We start from the raw sequence: 21,746 nt of genomic DNA, 5'->3' as shown, positions 1-21,746 counted from the left end.
CCAATCCCGTTAGTGTGTGCTTAGTAAAGGTACCAATCCAGTTAGTGTGAGTTCTAAGTAAAGGTACCATCCCAGTTAGAGCGAGTGCTTAATAAAGGTACCAATCCAGTTAGAGTGCTTAGTAAAGGTACCAATCCAGTTAGTGTGAGTGCTTAGTAAAGGTACCAATCCAGTTAGTGCGGGTGCTTAATAAAGGTACCAAACCAGTTAGTGTGAGTGCTTAGTAAAGGTACCAATCCAGTAAGTGTGAGTGCTAAGTAAATGTACCAGCCCAGTTAGAGTGAGTGCTTAATAAAGGTACCAATCCAGTTAGTGTGAGTGCTTAGTAAAGGTACCAATCCAGTTAGAGTGCTTAGTAAAGGTACCAATCCAGTAAGAGAGGATGCTTAGTACACGTACCAATCCAGTTAGAGTGCTTAGTAAAGGTACCAATCCAGTTAGTGTGAGTGTTAAGTAAAGGTACCAATCCAGTTAGTGTGAGTGTTAAGTAAAGGTACCAATCCAGTTAGTGTGAATGCTTAGTAAAGGTACCAATCCAGTTAGTGTGAGTGCTTAGTAAAGGTACCAATCCAGTTAGTGTGAGTGCTTAGTAAAGGTACTAATCCAGTTACAGAGAGAGTGCTTAGTAAAGGTACCAATCCAGTTAGTGTGAGTGCTTAGTAAAGGTACTAATCCAGTTACAGAGAGAGTGCTTAGTAAAGGTACCAATCCAGTAAGTGTGAGTGCTAAGTAAAGGTACCAATCCAGTTAGTGTGAGTGCTTAGTAAAGGTACCAATCCACTTAGTGTGAGTGCTTAGTAAAGGTACCAATCCAGTTAGTGAGTGCTTAGTAAAGGTACCAATCCACTTAGTGTGAGTGCTTAGTAAAGGTACTAATCCGGTTAGTGTGAGTGCTTAGTAAAGGTACCAATCCAGTTAGTGTGAGTGCTTAGTAAAGGTACTAATCCAGTTACAGAGGAAGTGCTTAGTAAAGGTACCAATCCAGTTAGTGTGAGTGCTTAGTAAAGGTACTAATCCAGTTACAGAGAGAGTGCTTAGTAAAGGTACCAATCCAGTAAGTGTGAGTGCTAAGTAAAGGTACCAATCCAGTTAGTGTGAGTGCTTAGTAAAGGTACCAATCCAGTAAGTGTGAGTGTTAAGTAAAGGTACCAATCCACTTAGTGTGAGTGCTTAGTAAAGGTACCAATCCAGTAAGTGTGAGTGTTAAGTAAAGGTACCAATCCACTTAGTGTGAGTGCTTAGTAAAGGTACCAATCCAGTTAGTGTGAGTGTTAAGTAAAGGTACCAATCCAGTTAGTGTGAGTGTTAAGTAAAGGTACCAATCCACTTAGTGTGAGTGCTAAGTAAAGGTACCAATCCAGTTAGTGTGAGTGTTAAGTAAAGGTACCAATCCAGTTAGTGTGAGTGTTAAGTAAAGGTACCAATCCAGTTAGTGTGAGTGTTAAGTAAAGGTACCAATCCAGTTAGTGTGAGTGCTTAGTAAAGGTACCAATCCAGTTACAGAGAGAGTGCTTAGTAAAGGTACCAATCCAGTAAGTGTGAGTGCTAAGTAAAGGTACCAATCCAGTTAGTGTGAGTGCTTAGTAAAGGTACCAATCCAGTTAGTGTGAGTGTTAAGTAAAGGTACCAATCCAGTTAGTGTGAGTGTTAAGTAAAGGTACCAATCCAGTAAGTGTGAGTGTTAAGTAAAGGTACTAATCCAGTTAGTGTGAGTGCTTAGTAAAGGTACCAATCCAGTAAGTGTGAGTGCTAAGTAAAGGTACCAATCCAGTTAGTGTGAGTGTTAAGTAAAGGTACCAATCCAGTTAGTGTGAGTGTTAAGTAAAGGTACCAATCCAGTTAGTGTGAGTGCTAAGTAAAGGTACTAATCCAGTTAGTGTGAGTGTTAAGTAAAGGTACCAATCCAGTTAGTGTGAGTGTTAAGTAAAGGTACCAATCCAGTTAGTGTGAGTGCTTAGTAAAGGTACTAATCCAGTTAGTGTGAGTGTTAAGTAAAGGTACTAATCCAGTTAGTGTGAGTGCTAAGTAAAGGTACCAGCCCAGTTAGTGAGAGTGTTAAGTAAAGAAGCTAAGTTCAGGAAAAAAAGAAATAGTAAACTTACTCTTTTGAATCCACTTGCCATCATGAAATTTGAGAGCTTACAACTGAGCCATCAGACTACTTTTATAAAGTTCTGTGTACATATATGGAAACGGAAGTTGTGTTGTGTGTATTTTTAATATCAGTTAATTGGTATCTTAGTATGGAGGAAAAAATATTCCTAAAAGTTGTTAAAACTCTCAACATCATCATCCAAAGTGAAAGTATCAAAGCGAGGTCATTAAGACAGGAGAAGAGTTCTAATGAATCTGTACCACTTCCCTGTTACTTATCTAATTTGTGTAAATATCAAGCACATTCACCTTAACAGGATCCTATTTAGGAAAGAATTTTATACTACGGTACATTTTAGCAAGGAAATTCATTGACATGATTTTCAAGATTAGTGTAGGGTTTTGACATGAATTAAAATACAGTTTAAAATAAATATCCCTTCATACATATCTAGATATGAAGGTTCCTCATGGTGACCATGAAAATTCATTTATAACCGGGAAAGCAAATGGCTAAATGTCATGACCTTTTTTATCTTCCTTATTTTGGTGAAGTCTACTTTGACAGACATTTTAACACATTTTAAACTTTAGCAGAATACTTGTAATATCATGACTCTAGATATTTCATCCTGATCTCACAGAGTTACTTCCCTTTGTTTCACATTACAATAAGCTTGACAGCTGATAGGGGGCCAGAATGAGATGAATCACTTTCTTCTTTCAAAGCTGAAAAGGTTGACCTAGCATTTTAATGCACACCTATATACTATGGTACATTAAATATTTACAATGATGAAAAATATGTATCATCAGTTTAAAATTGGTTTGATAATGATTGCAGGTGGAAAGTCTTTCCGAAATCTGTTGAGACTTGCCATTAATAAGAATAACACTCACAAATATTTCTTCACTTAATGATGTTTTTTTGTTTTTACTTATTAATATACACAAAACAATGATAAAGGTGAGTATTATGCAACATTTAAAACATTTTTCATTTAAATAAAATAGAGAAAAAGTTTTTTGACATATATAATCATACACTTAAAAATACTACCTTGTACAAATAAATTATACACAGACAGGAATTCAGGACAATGTATATACTGTATACATCACTGACACTTAGAACAGATAATGAGATACATGATTTTTTTCTTCATATAAACACTGGTAATGTGGTAACAGAATAAGAAATAACATCTATTGTGTTAACAAATACAAGTAAAACCAACATGGATATACATGTATGTAAAATAACCTTTGAAGATCTGATGAACTTAATTGATTATGAAATTAATGTTATATCTCTTCTAACATCTTGATGAGAGGTCACCTAAATGGCAACCTGTCAGTCATTTATTTCATTCTTCTTATCTGTCAAAAAAGTTTGAAAGCACAGAAGACTTCTACTGTAATGAAAACTGCTTAATGCAAATTTAATTCTGAAGCAATATTGGTCGTATAATCTTAAAATATTAAGAAAATATATCTGATGAGAATTTAACTCCTTAACATCAATTTGATTTTACTCTCACAGGAAAAAATAATAAGGAATACCAGAGATCATAATCCAACGACTGAATGTCTAACAAAAACATCTGTTAATAAAAATAAATTCTGACAGCATGGTAATGATTTCAAAATGAAAACATTGTCTTTATATAAAGACTAGACAATAATCATTGGAGTCTAGCTAGATAAATAGATGACAGGATTAGTTTAAAAAGTGATTACACAATACAAGTATTAAAATCACATATTACAGGTATTACCAAACTTTTTATCATAGTTCAACAGATTTTTTTTAACAAAACAAAGAAATTGAGATCCTAAGTACTAGTAACTATTGCCAATGTTTGGCAGTCCTCAGCAGATGCATTCCTGTGGAAGTCCAGAAAGTCCAGTTCAAAACAGGAATCAAAAGACGAAGGTAGAATGACTCCACAAATCTGTCAGAAGATACATTGTCTCAGCAAAATTTTATAAGCTGACATGCTTTTACATACTAATAAATTCTGCTGATAATTTCTGACAGACGTCTTGTCTCTACTTTCATCTTATTTCAACAAAAAATTAAGTTCACCAGCATAACAACATGATTATAACAATATGATGTTTTCAATACATGGACAAATGTTTTAAGTAGCAATGATAAATATTCAGGACATAAATTAAAACCATGACATTGAGAATCTGATGAAGCACACAATAGATCTAACAACATTATCACCATACCATAATGTAGCCATTTCTGCATTTACATAAAAAAAACAAGGACTTCAGAAATAACCAGACTTACAGAAATATCCAATCTAATTGTTGCAACTGTGCTAATAAGCCCACCTTCACCTTATTTTCAATAAAAAAGCCAGTTGAAATGTTGCTTTCCTCTACCAATCCTTCATATAATAAGCACCCTTCTACTGCATGTATTTGCTTCCAAAAACTGACCTCATGTAGTGAAGTTGAGTTTTATTACTCTCCTCTAAAAATTCAAATTGTTTTCTGTTATCAAAATGCTTCATGTCATAAAAAATTGCTCCAATATAGACAGTTTTATAAAGCAGAGTACAAATTTGTACCATTTTTGTGTTTTTGGACATGTGCTTTATTAACTTTCAGTTCTATTATAACAATTGACATTGTGTAAATTTATAGGAAGTCCCTCTTATTAAAACTCCAATATAATAACAAGTTATTTTAACTTCACACTTCAATAACAGCCACAATTCAGATATAAGTGCAATCATGTGTATATGTAAATAACATTGAACAAGAGGCCAAATCGACCTGCATTGCTCACCTGGTATTCAATGTTCATAAAAATAGAATATTAAGTGTTCGTCACACATTCAAAGTCTGCACATCCAATCAATTCTAACCAATTACCACAATAACTTTAAGCTACTAATACTCAACTCTAAAGAGTGACAGCTATGACCTGGATTATAGACAAATGTCATTTCATGATTTTTGGTCAAAATTTGGCACCTTTGACCCAGAAAAACTTTTCCACAAAAATACCCTGCTTTTCAGACTTTTGGTTTACCAAAGGAAGTCATTTAGAGATTTTGAATTTGATTTGACCCCCATGATCTTGAATATGGGTCAAGGTCATTTCTTTTATGCAAATTTGCAGATTTCAATCTTGAAACCTATAAAGCAAATATCATGCTTCTGTGCCTTTTTAGTGGTCAAAAGAACTTAATATAAGGTTTTAAACAATTTGACTCCTATGACCTTCAATATAGGTCAAAGTTAATTACTGCCACAATTTTTGTTTTGTTGCTTCATTCTAGGAACATATAAGCCAAATACCACGCTTCTGCATCTTTTGGTTAGTTAGAAGAAGCTGTTTAAAGGTTTCAACAAATTCAATCCCTATAACCTAGAATATTGGTCAAGGCCATTTATTTTTGGAAACTTTGTTTGGCTTCATCCTAAGAAAGTATCAGCTAAATACCATGCTTCGGTGTCTTTTGGTTAGTCAGAAGAAGTCTTTGAAAGGTTTCAACAAATTTGACTCCAGAGACCTTGAACATGAGTCAGGATCATTTCTTTTCACAAAAATTTGTTTTACTTCATCCCAGCAATCAACCAGCCAATTACCATAACATTTGGTATATTGGTTACTGAGAAGAAGTGGTTTAAATGGAAAAGTTGATGCCAGACGGACGACAGATGGCGAACCACGGCATAAACTCACTTGACCAGTCTGGTGAGCTAGACAAAACCTGAAAGCAGGAACACAATACAATGGCATGTGTATAATATTGTTATATGACAGCATTTCACTGGCTGGAAAATTCCTATAAATCATAATACCAGTAAGCCTACCACCAGTCAAAACTATTGACCCATAAATATTTTTGACAGTTGTCCATTGTGGCACAAAACATCAAAATATACCCATTCTTATATAAGGTTATGAGAAATCTTTCTGATTGTGATTGCAGAAGACATTGACCATGATGGCTGCTTCTGTCAATCCTAAAGAAAACATCAGATTTTTTGGTTAACAAAAATTGTTTCATGAATAAAATATCAGTCAACAAAGAAAATTTTTTTCCAAAGAGTGTCGGGACGGACCTGATCTGTTTCCCTCGGGAATGTGCTAAACCGTACATCAGGTAGGTCCCAACACCTTAGTAGGGGTTGAAATCAAGATAAAAGTATCAGTATGGTGTTCCAGACAGAATACCATTATACAGTAACCTCATATTGCTTCTGAATGTATGATATTCCATCAGAGTTCAATTATAAGCAATTGTCTTCAGCCCATTAATAAAACTGCTATGTGTGACTGCATGTATTGTTTCTTTCACTTAAAAAAATATGATAAAATATATATGCACTGTATCTTTCCTGTCTCCTATATAAGATGGGGAAAAAGTTTTGACTATTGACTGTTCAGCAGTCAGGATTAAGGCATGAAACAAATTAACAAAAATATTTTTACCCACTCAGTTAAAACAGTTACCGCTGTTTCCGTCCTCTTAAGTGGGACAGGCCATTGAACACTTTGATTAAATAAAACTTATCTTTAAACGTACATATAAAATACACAATAGATAAACATCTATAACAAAAAATGTTCTATAACATAATATATTGTTGTTTTAAAATAAAAAAAAAAACTAAAACAATGTAAAGCACCTTTAAATGAAATAACAAGACAATAAGCTAATTAAAACAAGGCAAGATATCTAGGAATGGCTAGTAATGGGGCAGGAACAACATTCAAATATACTACTATAAACAAAAGTCCTTTTCCTCTTAACAAAGCTTTGCTGATAAAATGAAGCATAGTTGAAATGCCAATTTCAACTTCAAAAACATTATGATTGAATTTCGTCAATATCACTCAATCAGCCTGAAAAATACTGGCTAATCGAAATCTAGCAGCTTCCCAAGCTTGATATAGCCTAATTAACAAATGGCCTAATGGGCCTGCATTGCTCACACAGTATTTAATGATTTTCACATTAATATATCATATCATTGATATTCCATGTCTTGATTACAGAGAAGATGTTTGAAGGTATTGACAAGTCTGACCCCATGAACTCAAATATGGTTCAAGCTCTTTTCTTTCCAAAAACTATGATGAGCTAGAACCAATCATCCAAATATTGCTATTACAGACCTTCTTTAATATATGTCAAGGTCAAAAAAGGTCATCAAAGGCACCTACTGACAAATTATCAGGATTCTAAGCCTTTTGGTATTGAAAAGTTGTTTTAAGTTTTTAACAAATTTGACTTTTGTGATCTTGAATATTAGTCAAGGTCAATTCTCTACCAACTACCAGCCAAATATGGTGATGGATGACCTTTTCATTATTGAAACAATGGACAGGTAACAGACAGATGGACACCTTACCATGGCGAAAGCTCACCTGGCTCTTTGGGAAAGATAGCAAAAATTCCAAGACATGGTCATTTTTACAGTGAACAACCTTTGGATTTCCTAAAAAAAAGCATATAACTGTATAATTTGATGTAGATCAGTAATCAAATATTCATGATACAACACGTAGCTTAAACAGAACCATATGCATGACACACAGGTAAACATATAACCAGTAATTAGTTTTACAGGTGGTGGGCAGGTGGTTCTACCTTTATGTGTTCCTGAATGTAAATTAAAAATGCTTGTATGATGTGCATCCATCTCAAGATGTTTTTCTTTATTATTGGTTTTCATGAATTCACACTAGAGCTAGGCAAGACTATACAGTTTTGATCTTACTGTTTTCATAAAAAAAAATTCACAATTCTTAAGTTAAATGGCCATTATTTTGGGAAACATTCACTACAACCAAATCAGAACTTGACCTGTATATTACCTTTATACAACTTCATCCCAAATTAGAGTTCTATGTCTGTATCTGTTAAAAATTAAATGAGTGGAAAGAAAACAATGATAGGATAACACTATATGATTACTACTGTGAAATGAGAGGGGCATAAAAACCTCTGAGAAATCAGAGAGAGAAAAAAAAAACCTCTGAGAAACAATTAACAGGTGGGATAGGAAAGCAAAAATAGGCAAATGATGGAAAAGCTTCAGAAAATATAGAATAACAAAATGTTAAAAAACATCAGAATATTTTTTATCCAATGGTAAAGGTTGTGACCTCTAATTGTGACAACACACATTCTATATTATGGCTATCTAATTTCCCTTCAGACTGCAAAGTCCTGAACTAATTTGAATAAAATAAACTTCAAAAATATTTCCCTATTAAAAATATTGTTTAGAATATGATTTCTCGTTGAGTTGTCTCCCTGTACAATAAGCGAGATTAAAAATCTTGGATTTATATTACAAATTTACATTTATCAAGTTTTTTGATATTGAATTATATTTACTCTGAATACTGTTTTCCATGGAAATGACTTTTTTTCTGATCAAATGAAATCATGACCGTCACAACACAATATAAGTCTTGTTTGTCAATGTAAGTGTTGAAAAATCAGCAAACATTCCATACATACTTGCATGGTAATACTGAAATATTTCCACTAAAATATTTCCAAAAGATGATGATCATATCAACTACAGGATGAAAAAGGCAGAGAAAACTTTAAGAATAGTCATGAAAAATATGATTCCTGAGACACTATTATTTTTCAAAGGCTATATATAGAATGTATACAAACATGTATATGATTTCTATTTAAGACTTTTGACCAATAAAATTGTGATGATCTGGCAAGCCTACTGTTTCTTAAATGAAAATGTTTGAAAATGGCAGTTTTCATCGAAAAATTTTCATTTATATGATTTTCAAAATGTCAACGTCTTTATCAAATCTGTATCCTGTGATCGATTATGATTATCAGAGTGAAATGTCTAGATATATTAAAGACAGGATATACATATACCATTTTTATGTACATAATATTTGTAGTAGGTTTAGATGACTGCCTCAAATGAAAATTTCAACACAGGAGTGTCAGAAAATAATCATTCTCCAACTTCCAGATTACACTGAAAATTCCAATTTTCAGGTAAGATAGCCTTTGAATGGGCATTTAAGAATCTATTACTTGAGTTGTTTCTCTCTCGTTTAAGAAATGTAAAAATATCTTTTTAAGTCTTATTGACAATTAAGAGGCCATGACAGATATTAATCTGGACAAATTTCACTTCTAGAAAAAGGTAGTATTTCCCCAGTGATATGCTTTCCCCTCTGGATATAAACAAATTCCCTATCAAAACTGAAAACACAAAAAATTTCTTAAAAATTATGAAATTTTCTCTAAAACAGAGCTAATTAGTATTTTTTACTTTCAGAACAAGCCATCATTTTAACACTATCCCACTTTTGAATTCTGATCATATGAGATGTCCAAAATTTCTCAATTTCTCAAAATAGGCTAAAATATTCCCCCTTTCCACAATTGGTAGTATTCCCAAAATTCTAAATTAAGTCATGCATGAATTAAGAGACACTTAGTCATTGATACCAACCCATGAAAGTCACATCATCATTGCTTTGGTAATAATTCTATAGACTACACTGTTTAAGACATATTGATGAGATAGTTTTTGATCTGATACATCTGTCTTCTGATACACCATTTGCCTTGAGCTGATTTTTGATAAAATCACATCACATTCTATGATCCTCTCTCCTGGAGACCCATACACTGGAACAGATATTAAATGGTATGATATTACTTATAAATTAGAGAAAAAGTGGATACTATCTATTTATAATTTGTGTCATTACAGTCAAATCTCTCTTAAAGGCCACCTTTATTCAGGGGCCACCTGTCTACAAAGGCCAGTTTGGAATTGATCCTCTATATAAAGACCACTATAAAAGCCATTTTTCTTTGTGCCTTTGAGTGACTTTTATAAACAGGTTCAACTGAATATTTTTTTTCTGCAAAATAGTTTTTGTTTTAATCATAACTCATCAGTTTTAATAAATTATATTTTCTGGACAAACAAAAAGTATGTATTCAATATGTTTAAGTATTCAATATATAATATACATATAGATTAAAAATTCATATAAAAATCATGACACTTATAACAAAAAGTTATATAAAACCGTGCAAGAAATGGAAAATATATTTTCTCCACTAAAATGTATCATATAAACTTGATTTACCTCCTCATATGATGGAAGGCCATCAGTATATCTGTTATAACTCTGCGGTGCCATTGGCTGTAATTCACTAAAAGTAGGTGCTGTAGGTTCTAAGGGAGGTGGAGGAATGAAGTTCTGGGTTGCAGCTTGATTCTCAACCGTCGGTAGCGGAGGAATAGAGTTTTGTGTGGCTGTTTGACCTCCACTTTGACCTGTGGTTTGATTGTTTTTGTCCGAACTTGACTCTCGACAGCAGCAGTAGTAGCAACAACAGCAACAGAGGAAGACTAGTACTAGCGAACCACCAACACCTGCTACAATCTTTATTATATTCGAGACTTCTTCAAACTCTGAAAAAATGAACATTTTTTGTTTAGGATACATGACCCAAAGATGCACAATATTAATGGTTTTACAACAAATTTTGTTTCAACAGTAAAGCTTTCTTATTTTTTCAGATATGATGTGGCGCAAAAGTGGGCTGTGAACTGATGGATTTTGAAATTACTGAATGGCATGCATGTTGGTCTGTGAGACAGATAAAATGTGAGATGATTGGACAGTGAGATGATGTGATTGTAAAGTGACAGGAATGTGAGATGGATCGGATATGAGATGGGTGGTTTGTCAGATGGATGGATTGTGAGATTGTGGCTGGACTGGATATTGGATAGTAAAACAGGAATGCTAATGGATAGCTTAGCAAGGCTTCATAGTTATAATTTTTGGTAACAACAAAAGCAGTGTAAAATGACTGAAAAATTCATTGCCAAAGGAAAGTTATGACAAGAGATCAAAGGACCATGATTATGAACAGTCCAATTATAAAAGCATTTTCTTATCAAACATGTAATTAACAATGACCAGAACTAAATAGTGATGTAATGCAATTGTAAAATGTACAATATCATCCAATGTTAATAATTCTAACCAAATTTGAATTGTTATGGTATTTAACAAATATGCAATTTGTCATTTCGTTTTACAAATTATTCAACAGAAAGAACAGTACAAAAATTGTCCCCTTCTCTGGGCCATAGAATGAACAATTTGGTAAAGCATCTTAAGACCCTACCATCATGAACTAATTAATACCACCATACTCTGTGTCTTTAAATTTTGAAAATTCAGTTCATTTGACCCCTTTTTGGCAACAGTTCTTAATGCTCTTGGTGTTACAGACAGTGTCAGCTTTTTAAACCATCAAGGTACCATAACAAATAATTCATACCAGTTTAGAATAATTTCAAATTGACAATTCAACAAATTATTCCCAAAAATGTTATTTCTCTATACAAACTAGTTAACTGTTAGCCCTCCCTTCGGGAAATGTCGAAATTTTGGTTAAGCATTTTAAGGCCTTTCTATTTATGAAGGATATTTGATTCAACCAAATCTGGGTTTAGATGATGATTTTTAAATGTTGATTGATTGAATCCCTTTTGGCCCTGTCCAATATAGGCATATCATCAACTTGTCGTCTTTTACTAATAATTCTTACCATGTTTGAATTACTTCCAACAACAATTAAACAAATTCTAGCCATCCTAACTCTTTTGTCTCTGTTTCTCAGAGTCCCTGGTGACAAAAACCATTTATAAACAAATAAGTGAAAGGACACAATTTTGAAGCAGAATGCATTTCTTCCTTACTATCAACTTTCGCTGGACGTTTTGGAACTCTGTAGACAGACGCATCATACACTGAAAACAAAGAAATGTACAATTTAAAGCCGTAGATAAGATACAGTTGTGGGATGGCACACTATTAAACAATGCACAATGTGTTTTTGATGCATGCAAGATGTGTGTAAGATGGAAAAAACTAGACAAAATAAGCTATTGCACATCTGTATGCACATTGTGAAGTTCTATTGCACATATGTGCAATTCCAATGTGATTGATGTAAATTTAGAAATCACTTATAGATAGGTGTGGGATGGGGTTTATCTATTTTCTAAATATATAAGAGTATGACTAGGTATATTTCCTAATGAAGCCATAAATCTATAGGTTGGACATATGTAGATATATCAGATAGAGACTGAATACTAGTTATATACACTCTTGTATCGCAAAGTATACAGACACTCATTATATATACATTTTATATGCAAATATTAAATGGGCCCCTCTTTTTGTCTACGCAATGAATCATCTAAAATCTCATACCATCAGAAAGAAAATTTCATTTTTTCACCCGAGGCACACCACTTACCATTTTCTGTGATGTGAAAGTACAGAAAAAGTAATTAATGCAGGGCCAGAGTTATTTCGAAAACTGTAAAATTAAAAATGACTATTGCAACCCACAATTAATTTTAATACATCTTTGATCGATATTTAGTCAAAATAACTACACAAGTTTTCCGTTTAATTTTCAATCTGTCATATTTGCAAACCTTTTTATAACAAACGGTAGAAAATGAGCAATCGTATTACACAGTTGTTGTCTAGATACTGTAAAGTGTGTTTATGGACGATGTGGGCACGATGTATATACAAAGTTTTTGGCACATTGTGTGTTACCACAATTGTATCTAAAAATAGATGTTCTTATCCTTTATTCTTCTCATGATGTGATGTATTTACCATTTCTTTTAAACAAAAGATCAGAAATAATGGGAAGCTATAATGAAACAAGACATATTAAACATGGGCCGTCAGAGACCACTTATGCTCCCCTAATGGGACAAAATGTAAGTATGAAAAATAACAAAGAGCAATAGGAGAATTATGATTCTTGTGCACTGCTGATCCTTATCATTGGGATCTATCTACATATAAAGTTTCATGATGATACCTCTTTTAATTTTAGTGTAATGCTCCAGACAAAATTTAAGTATACCAATAACAAAGGGAAATAACTCCTAAATGATGATAAAAGAGAGTGATAAATCTGGTGCACTGCACTTCTCCTTTTTGAGGTCTGTATACCAATGAAGTTTTATCTTGATACCTCTTATAGTTTTTGTGTTATGACAGACAGACAGATGGACGGATGGACAAAGCAGTGACTCTATGCTCTCTCTTCCTGTAGCACAAAAATATATTTGAAGACAAAAAAAAATCCAAATTTTGTGAAATGATTATCATAACAGCTCTAGGACTCAAAAGAAAGTTTGTGAATAAGTTAACTTGATCCATTCATAAAATCTGACTGTTGTGAATTAATTATGTCTGACTTCAGAAAAAAGGGTTGATAAGAAGATGTTCCTCAAGTTCCCCAGATGAGAGAAAATTCCAATAGATAAAAACTGATGGCTTCCCATGCCACAAATGAATATGTCAAAATATTTTCAGGTAAAAAATAAATAGTCATAACACTTACTTGAAGCAATCTCACAAACGTAAAAGTGTTTCAGCTGACAAGAAACAGGAATCCAGAGTCCTGTAGCTACCTCCTGGACCACACAGTTTTTTGTTTCACTATTACCTTCTTTTCTGTTAATTTTGATAAAAGACATTTCAAAGTAGAGGACAAAGAATCAGTATCACTTTCTCAATTACTATTATAAGCTGCCATGGTACAACATATTTTTAAGTTATGCACACATTATTAAGAAATTAAGTTTCATTGATTTTACAACAAATTGTTACAACTCATTGTATATTTATCACTCTTGTTGACCTGGATATAAGCATGCAAGGGGTCTTACTGAGGAAACCAGAGTACCAATGGAAAACCAGTTTGGTTAGGCAGCAGACCCCTTACCTTTTGACCTGATGTCATTTTGGTAATCAAAACCCCAGATGCCTAAGTGAAAGGTGAGAGTGTTACCACTGTGCCACTTGACCACCCAACTTTATTAAAATCTTCTGTGAATGATTTTAAATAACAGTAACAATTCACAAAAACAATTTCATTACTACTCTTAATTATTCTTTCATAGATCAATGTCCTTTCACAAATTGATTTTAATGACTAGGTAATGTAACGATATTAGCATGAAAGTGTTTTACTCGTACCTGTTGTAGAACATCAGTGGACTACGGTCTATCCATTCAAAGGTTCCCTCTTCTTTTATATCATTTAAACCAATCCAAAAGTAAGTCACATTTCTAGATCTATACATCAGTCCTATAAAGATAATTAAATAACATTTTAATAATGACAAATTATATGAAATCTTATATATTCTATATTGAAGACTAACAAACAAAACTCTATCCTATGCAAAATTTAAAGGTTGCCTTCTTGATTATATCATTCGATCTTAGCAGACAATTTCAATTGTTATCCCTAGAAATGTTTACCTTGCATAATCAATTTGAAGTCTCCTTTTTTTTAGTAGGGTTTATATGTCTCAAAACTCTTATACACTGTACCACAACAATAAAATTATGGGTATACTAATGAATTTTCACTGAATTTTGACCACCAGAGGCTATTATGTGATCAGTAAAAATTGTAATTGAATTTGTTATTGAAGTACAGTAAATATTCATTTGCCAATACACTTACAAAGCTGGTGATTCCAGGTAAGCTAATTCACCATATGAGTCAGTCTAGCAAAATTTTCCCTTTGAGAAGGTGATTTGCTCTTTGCTTTTAATCATCATTGTTCATGCTGTCTATCAATCATTGCACTAGAATTCAATTTTGATCAATCTGCCTAATTTATTAATTACATGATTAAACAATAGACAAAGAATACCTGCAAAAGATAAAACAAGACCACTCAGAGAATGAATTAAAGTGTCCTATTGACACACTGCCTGACCAAGGTTAACCCATACGCCCAGTAGGAAAGTTCCAAAGATTGGTAATGTAGAAGATATAGTTCAGACCAACTTCTTACTCAATGTAGGTCAAAGGTGTATGGACAAGCCAAAGGCCAAATGGTTGATTTGGTTTATTTTTCTCTTTCTGAGTATACTACAAGGTTCTCTACTATAGACTGCATTTAACATTCAGCAATCGGGTCCTTTCCCATCATGTTTCTGGGGTCAGCTTGGGAGGTGACAAGAGGGATGGTCATTAGTTCAATGTATTCTAGATCTGTCATAGAGGCTTACATTGAAGTCAGCGCTCTGGGTCTGACTCTTTCAAGCACCAATGTTTCTTGATTTCGATTATTGGCTGATTGAGATGGCTGTGTATCTGTTGTCCTCCAAGTTTGCAAGGTTTAAAACCGTGGACAGCCTTGAGGGCATCCACTTTCTTGTCCAGTCTTCAAGAGTATTTACTGGTCCCATCATCTCATACAGAAACTTTGACACAATTATCAAGATTTTGTACAAATCTGCAGATGAGGCAATCATAACAGACAACAGGTCTGAATTTGGTTTCATGATAAACATGAGACAGTTTGGCAGGAAGAGAACTTTGTCAATGTGGTCTCATGCTAGGCAGACTGCGATTGAGTGGAGAGAAATACTTGAATAAGGAGTGAGGGGTGTTGGCCAGCAGTCATTTCTACCTATTTTGACCACTTTTAATACAGGTATATACTTTGTTAGAAAATACATTTGGATTTATTGAGATCTTGTCATCTTGAAAATTTATGGATGTAAGTTGTTGGGACTAATTGTTGTCCTCTAAGTATGTTCAGTGTCAGACAGAGAGTGATGACCCTGAAGCTGCACAGCAGTTGTGTGGTGAGAGTGTTATCATTGAATTTGAGGCCACAGGTGAAAGCCGCCCAGAAGCTATGACAATTGGAGCTATTGGGCCATTCCTGGTGAACTCTTGTTATCCACTTATGAAGGGTAAGGGTTCCTGCAATGCCTTGTGGAGAATCAATTTTCTGGTAGAACAGAAGGCAGGGACTAAGTCTTTGGTATTGACTGTTGAAGATGATACAACTGAAGGTAGTAGGGCCATTAGCCTGTTTCGACCTGACAGGGTTAAAGTCATGTTTGGAGATACAAAGGTGATATACAATTGCGATGTTGTTGTAACATCTGGTAAATTGATGGTCAATTGGGTATTCGCTTGGTAACAGAAGTTCCTCTTCAGCATAATACAGGTTAAATGCTTTGTTAACTTTTGGCATTGATTTGCTGGTCATAATGGATGCTTATTGGCTGGTGCTGCTTATCTTTTAACAGATTCGTCATCAGATTACAATGAAAATAACAAGAGCAGTATATATCTGAAGATGAGGATGTCTTTGAAAGAAAAAAGAAACAATTGCCAAGTCAGCACTAAGCTACCATGCTGATGTTGAGGATTTGCCATGAAATGTATTAGTGATCATGAGTTTGCCAGCACCCCTTCGTGAAGAAAAATATTCTGTGCTGTACAAAATAGGAGAAGGGAAACTAGGCCTAATCCATTGGAATTACAGAGGTATGAGGACAGGTTCCAAATAGTGGTTTGGGCTTTGTTGTTGTGACAAGGCTTTCTACTGTTCATTTGGTGTCCTTGCAGTTATTCATGGACTCCTCTAGTCATTGGGGTTCAAACAATGTGTCTGAAGTGACCAACAGTTATTGTTTAGAAATACATGTATTTTGCCTGATTAAAATGAGAAGGAGTATTATGATGTGGATTAAGGTGAGGAGCTGATATCATTTGGTGAATTGGTTCAAGTCAACTCGCCCCAAAAGCGATGTAAGACAAAACGTCACAGCACCCACTGTGCAATGGTCAAGCTATAGAAATGGATGTGGTTTCGCTCTGCTATGGTCAGATCATACACAGCACATTATAAGCTTGCCCTACATATTACATATTCTCATTGTGATTAATATTGTTGTAAAGCTAGAGAAACTAAGGAAATCAGCAATATCAACTATTCTATTTTATGCTTACGTTTTATGAAGTCATACACGGCTGCGGATTCAATCTTGACAAGGTTTGCATTGCTAAAGCCACAGAATTTCTGTGCAGATTCAAAGTCCACTCTACTGCCAGGTGCCCTCATCACATGAAAGCAGCTACTGACACCATCGTTATTTTCTGGACCACGGACCCAGCCTGGTGGACAATCCTGGTTATCTGGATCTATAATTAACAATATTCATCATGCTATTGTTACACTATAAAAAAGTACATTCTGTCAAAACATGTTCTTACAAATCACAGTGTATACACATAACAAATATCTACATCATAATCAATGTATGATTCCTTTTAGGTCTTTCCCAGATATGGACAGCTTAATTCCTTGTAACAGAATTTTAATTAAATTACTGAGGCATGAAAAAGATGTCAAATTCAGCATTGGATTTTGTAGAAACCAGCGTGACTTTGTGTCCCCCTCTAGCTGCATTACTTACAAGCCCTGTAGATGTGAGGCTATGCCTTAGCCTATGGTTTTCAAGATACAGACCACTTAATTTTCAACCAGACACACAAATGGACAGAAATATAAAAGAGACCCATTCAACATCTTTGATTTCAAGTCAAACCAAAATACAACACTTAATCAGTACCAGCTTTGGAACATTCCTGAAAGGTGAACATTCTTGAAAAGTGAACATTCTTGAAAAGTATCTATGAAAATACAATGGAAGAACTTCACTTTGACATGTAATGTTAACTCTCAAACAAACTAAAAAAAAAGTGTGTCAGTTTTAATCCCTCAATATTCCCAATGAGTCATGAGAGGTTGTTAAGTATATGAAAACACAAATAATCATGTATATGACAAGATAGAAAAGTGGAACAATTTAAATATGAATATTTTAAAACTATCTGATGCCTTGTAACTTAAGAAAGATAACTCATTTTTCTTTATTTAAGTAACTTGATATTTTCTAAATTGAATTGTTAACATAGAACAAGGCAAATCACGTTGCTGTTAAATTCAAATACATGGATATCTATTGCCTATTGACATATTCTCATTCTCTTTTTCATACTCACCAAACATTTCATATCTTATTTCAATTCCTTTGTGACGAAACTTGTCTTTTCTTTTGTCTGAATGAAAATCAATGTATGTCCCTCGTCCAAAACTGATAAATTGTTCTGCATGGTAATTTGGACATATATGACTGGCATATCGACCCAGGCCTATAATCAATAAAAGATACAAAGTGTGCTGTTTTTTCTAAGATCAGGGACCAATCAAGGTTTTATGCAGACTGAAAACATTTTTCTGTTACATTCTGTTTCACTCAATGGATTAGATTAAAAGTTTGTACTATGTAATAAAAGTGTGTTTTTTAATATACATAATATTATTGATTATTGTTCTAAATAAAAAATCTGAAGGGTCAAATACACAGTAAAATACTGATGTCCCTTCAATTACGAGAGTCAAAACTCCCTTCTGGGAGTCAAAAACATACTCACAAGGTCAATTGTTAGCCCTGAAACCTAGCTATGTTATTTTTCTGTCCTGGACTTATTGCAGGATAAATACAGTTACAAGAAAAAATATAGTATGTATCCAGTGATCAGTGGGGAAAAGAGAAAAAATTAGGCTCAAATTCAGTGGACAGAATTATTGCAAGAAAATCAAATTCATTCACATGTAGCACTTCATTGATAATTCAACTAACCAGCACTTCATACATGAGTGGGCTTATTAACGTACCAGACAAGGCCTAATTTGTTGCCAGATAAGTGCAATATATAAGAAATATGAAAGTTTTCATTTCCTTTGAGAATCTTAGAAGTTGACGTTTTTGCGAGGTTTAGCGAGCAAAACTTGAAACTTTAAGACAACTTTCATAAAATTTCATATGACAGGAAAACAAAATTTACAAAACGTTTCATAGCATATCACAGAAATGGTAAATTTTTGACAGCTTTGTAATTAAAATGTGGACTACATAATCAGATAGAGTTAGTCATTTTGTTGCACCAATTTCAATTCATGATGTAATGTCCTTGTCTATATCATGACATCATAATCAAATTCAAAGCCAATGAAAAATTATTCAGGGTATACATTACAACTAGTATTGCATACACAAAAAATTTTACAAGCCATCAGGAAAATTCATTTGATTACAAGATGAATGTAATAAGAATGTATACTTACTATTTTTAATGGTAAGATAGTCATGATCACTACACTTTTCATCCCATGAGTTTGGAAGTAAGTCCACACCAACAAATGACAGCTTCACTCGTCCAAAGGCCCCTGCATCTATATACCATTGACATTTCAAGTTTCTGTCATAATAGTTTTTTCCAGGAAGTCTAGTGATTATTGTTCCTATCATGGATTGAAAATCGTATATCCTGACTGTTGACCGAGAAGATTTGTACTTCACACACCTGTGCACAGGTTCTTTACCTTCTGTACGAAAATAAAGAGAAGACCACAACAGAACATCAAATCAACTACCATAACACTAAACTGAAACTAACAAAGTAAAAATATTAAAAAAACACATTTTTTGTACAGTCGTAACTAATTTCAAATATTGGACGTTTGATATTTAGACATTCATACATACATAATTTGCCATCAATCCTTCATTTCCCCCATATTTTATGCAATTTAACAATCTAATTAATCAATACCTGGTAATATCAAATCACTACCTGTTCCAAAATTAAACATCAAGGCTGCAGTATATGTCCATTAAAAAGACCCAGGGTACAAATACCAATATAGTAGTTTAATAAGTTTAGAAATACCTATTATTTCTGTCAGCATAATCATCAGACCTATTCCAGACAGCCAACATAATGGTCTACAAAATGGAAGAAAACTCATTAACTTTAGAAAGTTTGAATTTTTCTCTCAAAATGTATATAGTCACTTATACTCTGTCCTTCAAAAGAAAATACTCATTTTATACTCAAGAATAACAGAGCTGAATACACCTAATTATGACTTCAACATCATTTGAATCTTCAATATATTAGCAAGATATGAAAATATCAACTTGCTCAACTTGATTCGGAGTGCACAGAAAATATCACAAAATTATTATGTTATCTCATGTACATGTGAAATTTAAACTTTGGGAAATAAAGACAAATAAATGCATTTAAAATACATGTGTATTTCATTATAATGTTGCCCAATGTCAAATGAAAAAGTCAAATAACTTAGAATGAACTTGACAAAATGTTAAAAAATCAAAAGCAGTTTATGCCTTGGATTAAATAAGCAATTGATTGTTAATGATTTAATGTTAATTATAATTTGTTAATTTTACAGATATGTTTTGATTTAACAGATATGAATACATAGCTGTAACTCAAAGCCAGGGCTCTCGATCTGCAAGATTTTGGGCTGATATTCGGCCCCATTCCCAAAGCAAAATAGTTTCTTTTTTTCCCAATTTAGACCCCAAGTTTTCCCAATTCTAAGGAAATCGCCGTTATTTTTCCCAATTCTACGGGCCCCGGGCCCCAGTCCCAAAATTGAGTGTGAAAGCCCTGAAAACTGCCCAGATCTATAATGATATGCACAAAGCAATTAATTTTCACAAATTTAAACCTGGCTCTGTTTGGGTTGTGATTGACTCTTCACATTTTTGTGTCACATAAACTGCATAAAATATATTTAAACATATATTTTCAATCTGTGTGAAATGAGCCATTTATATAAAAAATACTTATGTCATTAATTTCATATACAGAGGTCTTCAAAGACTAAAGAGTTTGGTAATGGAAATCAGTGACTGGACTGAGCTAACTACCTCCCCCTCCGCATTGCCTTTATCTCTGAATGGTTTGGAAACCAGACATGTACTCCGATAGTCCCACTCAACCAGCCCTTGAAAATTTTACAAAGAGGTCAAGCAGCTGCATAGGTGAACTAGAGTAGAGTTATATGTACCTCCCATATATATATATCAAGATTACCATGAGTTATCACTTTATTCATTGATACCAGAATATGTATTTTTTCACAATCAAACTAAGTATATAGTTTTCCATAATACATCTGGCGTTCAACCCATCAAGATAAAGATAAGGTCTCATATTTACAGAATGTTGTGGCAATTATTTACCAGGATTACAAAGGGTTTGCCTTTTTTCAAGTTAGAATGCATTTCAAAGAAATGTGTTGGTTTAATATTTTTACAACTTCAACAGCTGTCACTCTTCCCACTGATTGCAATGTGATCCTTGGATTAGGAAAAAAACATCAGAGTACCTACGTCTGAATGATCTTTGCATTAACCTTTACAGACAGATGTAGATTACATTATAATCATCCCGGAGAGTGTTATCATTTTAAGTCGAGAGCTTGAGGATGTCCCGGACAAGTTCCAGCCACAGATACTTCTGGACCCAATTTAATAAGCACTTATAAATAACAACCACACAATAGCCATAAGTATATATGGTTCCAGCGTATGATTCAATCTGTTTTATCAAGAGGACAACATACAATAACCAATTGTAGAAGGAGAGGGAAATATAATACCTGCTTGGCCTCATTGCCGTCTGTTACTACGTGACTTTGGTTTTTGGGGTTATTTTTCCTATTACAGATCCCTTTACATTTCTTTCTATGGGAAAACACCTTGCGCAGAATAATCTTCGAAGAGCGAGTGTAATAATGTAACTTCTCAAAGAAGAGTTCGGTTATACATATGTGTCGCATGCGCAAAGTTAACTTCCGGTTAATTCGCCATCTTGTTGCCAGGAAAGCTTCTTTCAGCCTGTCTC

At 33.7% G+C, this 21,746-nt stretch overlaps 1 protein-coding gene across 3 annotated transcripts; it reads right to left on the bottom strand.

Moving 5' to 3' along the window:
* Positions 1-3,022: 3,022 nt before the first annotated feature.
* On the bottom strand, positions 3,023-21,593 carry LOC132554999 (lymphocyte antigen 75-like). Of its 3 annotated transcripts, XR_009554409.1 has the most exons (11): positions 21,502-21,593; positions 19,755-19,810; positions 19,150-19,410; positions 18,024-18,173; positions 16,968-17,159; positions 14,177-14,288; positions 13,539-13,651; positions 11,860-11,910; positions 10,229-10,557; positions 8,108-9,758; positions 3,023-8,076 (listed from the first exon to the last, which is right to left on the bottom strand). XR_009554409.1 is itself a non-coding variant. In XM_060219328.1 (10 exons), exons 1-10 carry the CDS (start codon positions 21,513-21,515, stop codon positions 9,729-9,731), a joined length of 1,308 nt encoding a protein of 435 aa, XP_060075311.1. In that variant the 5' UTR covers positions 21,516-21,593; the 3' UTR covers positions 8,083-9,728. The 3 variants fall into 3 exon arrangements, 2 of the variants coding, with proteins under 2 accessions (XP_060075311.1, XP_060075312.1); XM_060219328.1 differs by lacking the exon at positions 3,023-8,076 and having other exon boundaries at positions 8,083-9,758; XM_060219329.1 differs by lacking the exon at positions 3,023-8,076 and having other exon boundaries at positions 8,083-9,758; positions 19,150-19,257.
* Positions 21,594-21,746: the final 153 nt, after the last annotated feature.

This window comes from Ylistrum balloti, unplaced genomic scaffold (genome assembly GCF_031769215.1).
Source record: "Ylistrum balloti isolate Yb309-2 unplaced genomic scaffold, AGI_CSIRO_Ybal_v1 Utg370450, whole genome shotgun sequence".
NCBI lineage: Eukaryota > Metazoa > Mollusca > Bivalvia > Pectinida > Pectinidae > Ylistrum > Ylistrum balloti.
This window is presented reverse-complemented; position numbering and strand designations above follow the sequence as displayed.

Bases quoted from the DNA above. Each gene is read 5' to 3' on its own strand.
- LOC132554999 (XM_060219328.1), bottom strand. The intron at 18,174-19,149 runs GTAAGTATACAT...TATTGATTATAG, and splicing joins CTATCTTACCATTAAAAATA to GCCTGGGTCGATATGCCAGT. The intron at 11,911-13,538 runs GTAAGTGTTATG...CTTTGTTTTCAG, and splicing joins CGTTTGTGAGATTGCTTCAA to TGTATGATGCGTCTGTCTAC.